Source organism: Leuresthes tenuis, unplaced genomic scaffold (genome assembly GCF_036924035.1).
Source record: "Leuresthes tenuis unplaced genomic scaffold, fLeuTen1.0.hap1 SCAF_14, whole genome shotgun sequence".
In the NCBI taxonomy this organism is placed as follows: Eukaryota; Metazoa; Chordata; class Actinopteri; order Atheriniformes; family Atherinopsidae; genus Leuresthes; species Leuresthes tenuis.
Window position 1 is genome coordinate 9,430,230 of NW_027325368.1, and position 2,178 is coordinate 9,432,407.

At 42.7% G+C, this 2,178-nt stretch overlaps 1 protein-coding gene across 1 annotated transcript; it reads left to right on the top strand.

Moving 5' to 3' along the window:
* Positions 1 to 539: 539 nt before the first annotated feature.
* LOC140269161 (la-related protein 6-like) lies at positions 540 to 1,924 on the top strand. Its single transcript, XM_072364186.1, has 3 exons — positions 540 to 556; positions 643 to 829; positions 944 to 1,924. Exons 1-3 carry the CDS (start codon positions 540 to 542, stop codon positions 1,922 to 1,924), a joined length of 1,185 nt encoding a protein of 394 aa, XP_072220287.1.
* Positions 1,925 to 2,178: the final 254 nt, after the last annotated feature.

A 2,178-nucleotide genomic window follows, 5' to 3' on the forward strand; every position in this document is an offset into this window, starting at 1 on the left:
TTGTTGCTGTATTATTGCTAAATGCTGCTACATCCACTATTTTGTATGTGGGAGTGAAGCAGTATCATATTTCTTCTGATTTCATTGTGCTCGTAGCTCTAAACTGCACTGCAGAAATTGGCACTCATAATGGTGTCACAGCTCTTTTGTGTTGACACATTGCTGTTATCTGTGCTGTGCAGAGTGGAGCTTAGTTTTAGAGCTAATAATATTTAGTAATTGTATGCCTACATGAAGCTCTGATACAGCAGAGAAAATTGTTTTGAATGCACACTCCTGTTGTTGGTGGAGCTGCATTGTGTTGGGTGGAATTTTGATTGTGGCATTTTACAAAATATTGTTTTGGATTCCACAAAAGTAACTGACATCACTGTGGTTGTATGAGCAGTTTCTATGTGCATTGTTTTGCTCCTTTCCAGTGGTATTAACTTTTTTTTAGTCAACTGGTTTTGATGAACACCAGTTTTTACTTCAGCAGGAAACATCCTGAAACAGCAACACAACTTAGCATCTTGTTATCACCAGCCTTAAGAGATACCATGAGTAATCTGAATGGGTAAGGAAATTTTAAAAAACAAATTTTTGAACAATTTAGATTGCTGGGTTTTGAGTGTTACCATTATGCTGGGTCATTTGTCATAGAAATGGTGCACAATCCACCCAAGATGAAGAGGACCGTGAAGGTGAGCTGCTCTGCTTGAAGATTAAAACCCTCTTGGACGAAATGTTCTCCAACAGACACTTGGCAGAGGACGGCTTTCTGCTCAAACATGTGCAGAAGAACAAGAAAGGTTATGTTAGCCTCAAGCTTCTCACCTGTTTGAAAAAGGTAAATAATGTTTCCTTGTTTGTGTGCTTTCTGTGGCCTTTACATTGCAACAATTTGAATGAAAACAATCCAGTCAAGTGTGAACAAACCTGAGTTTACCAATGTGTGCCCCAGATAAAGGCCCTGACCACAAACTGGTACATGACTCTGGCAGCTGCAGAGTGTTCAGACCTTCTGGAGGTGAATGATGAATGCACCAAAGTGAGGCGCAAAGAGCCACTTCCCAAATGGCTGCTGTGTTCACCCACCAGCAGGCTTCTTCTTGTCTGGAATGCTTCTGAGGAGCAGAGAGTAGAAGACGGAGCAGTACAAGGCCCCGAGTGTCCTTCGCTCTTACTGAGGGTCCTCCAAAACTTGGGTACTTCCAGCAGTTTTACCTCAGTCACTGTCCTGCAACCTGGAGAAGAAATTCCCAAAGAGCTGCAATGCTATGCCAAACGCCACAAAGAGCTTGGACAACATTTGTGCGCAGTGGTGAAGTTTGATAGTCTAGAGGCAGTTCGTAGGGCTTACAATGCCCTGAGAGCAGAAAAGGAGAATTCTAATGCGAAAGGCTTGTGCGTAGTGCCCTTGGGATGCCAGTCAATGCATAACGTCCCTAAGTGTGAACCATCAGAGGAAAAAAACATGGACCAATCTGTGGAAGACACACTCTCTGGGGAAAATCCACTTGTTTTCTCTGAGGTCCAACAGGAACCACCCTCAACTGTTAGGTCTTCTAAAGAAACTCCAGACACATCTCAGCCTCAAGTCCACTTGGATTCCTCCACACATGGTGTCTTTGATGATGTGTTCACCAGCTCCAGTGACCAGTCCTTCTGTGGACTGAATCAGAGATACAGCAGGATAAGCTTGTGCTCTGGAGACTATAATAAAGAGTGTTCCCAGAGCCCATGGGTGCTCAGGCGCAAATCTGCAGCCATTGCAGTAAATCCAAAGATGGCTACCCACCTGAATGCACCCTGCATAATACAAAGAGTGCTGCGTCAACCCTTCGGCCCTGATGGCACCAAGGGTTTTCATGCCAGACAAAAGAGATCCAATTCATTTGGATGGAGCAGCATTGGTAAATTTATGAAACAAGGCTTTGCTTAAAACATTTAAAAGCTGATGAAAAAATAAAAATGAAAACTTTTGTTTACACAACTAATGCTCTGTTGATGAGAGTATATATTGTCATAGTAGAATGTAGTTATGTGCCACCGTCAGATGAGGGCAGCATTTATCTGCTCACAGGACTAAATCTTAACACTTTGTTCAGTTTATCAAGCTGCCTAGAAGTCTAGTTGCGTAGGAAGTAAATACAGTGAAAGCTTGTGAACTGACTACAATGCATATTAGGTGTAAGA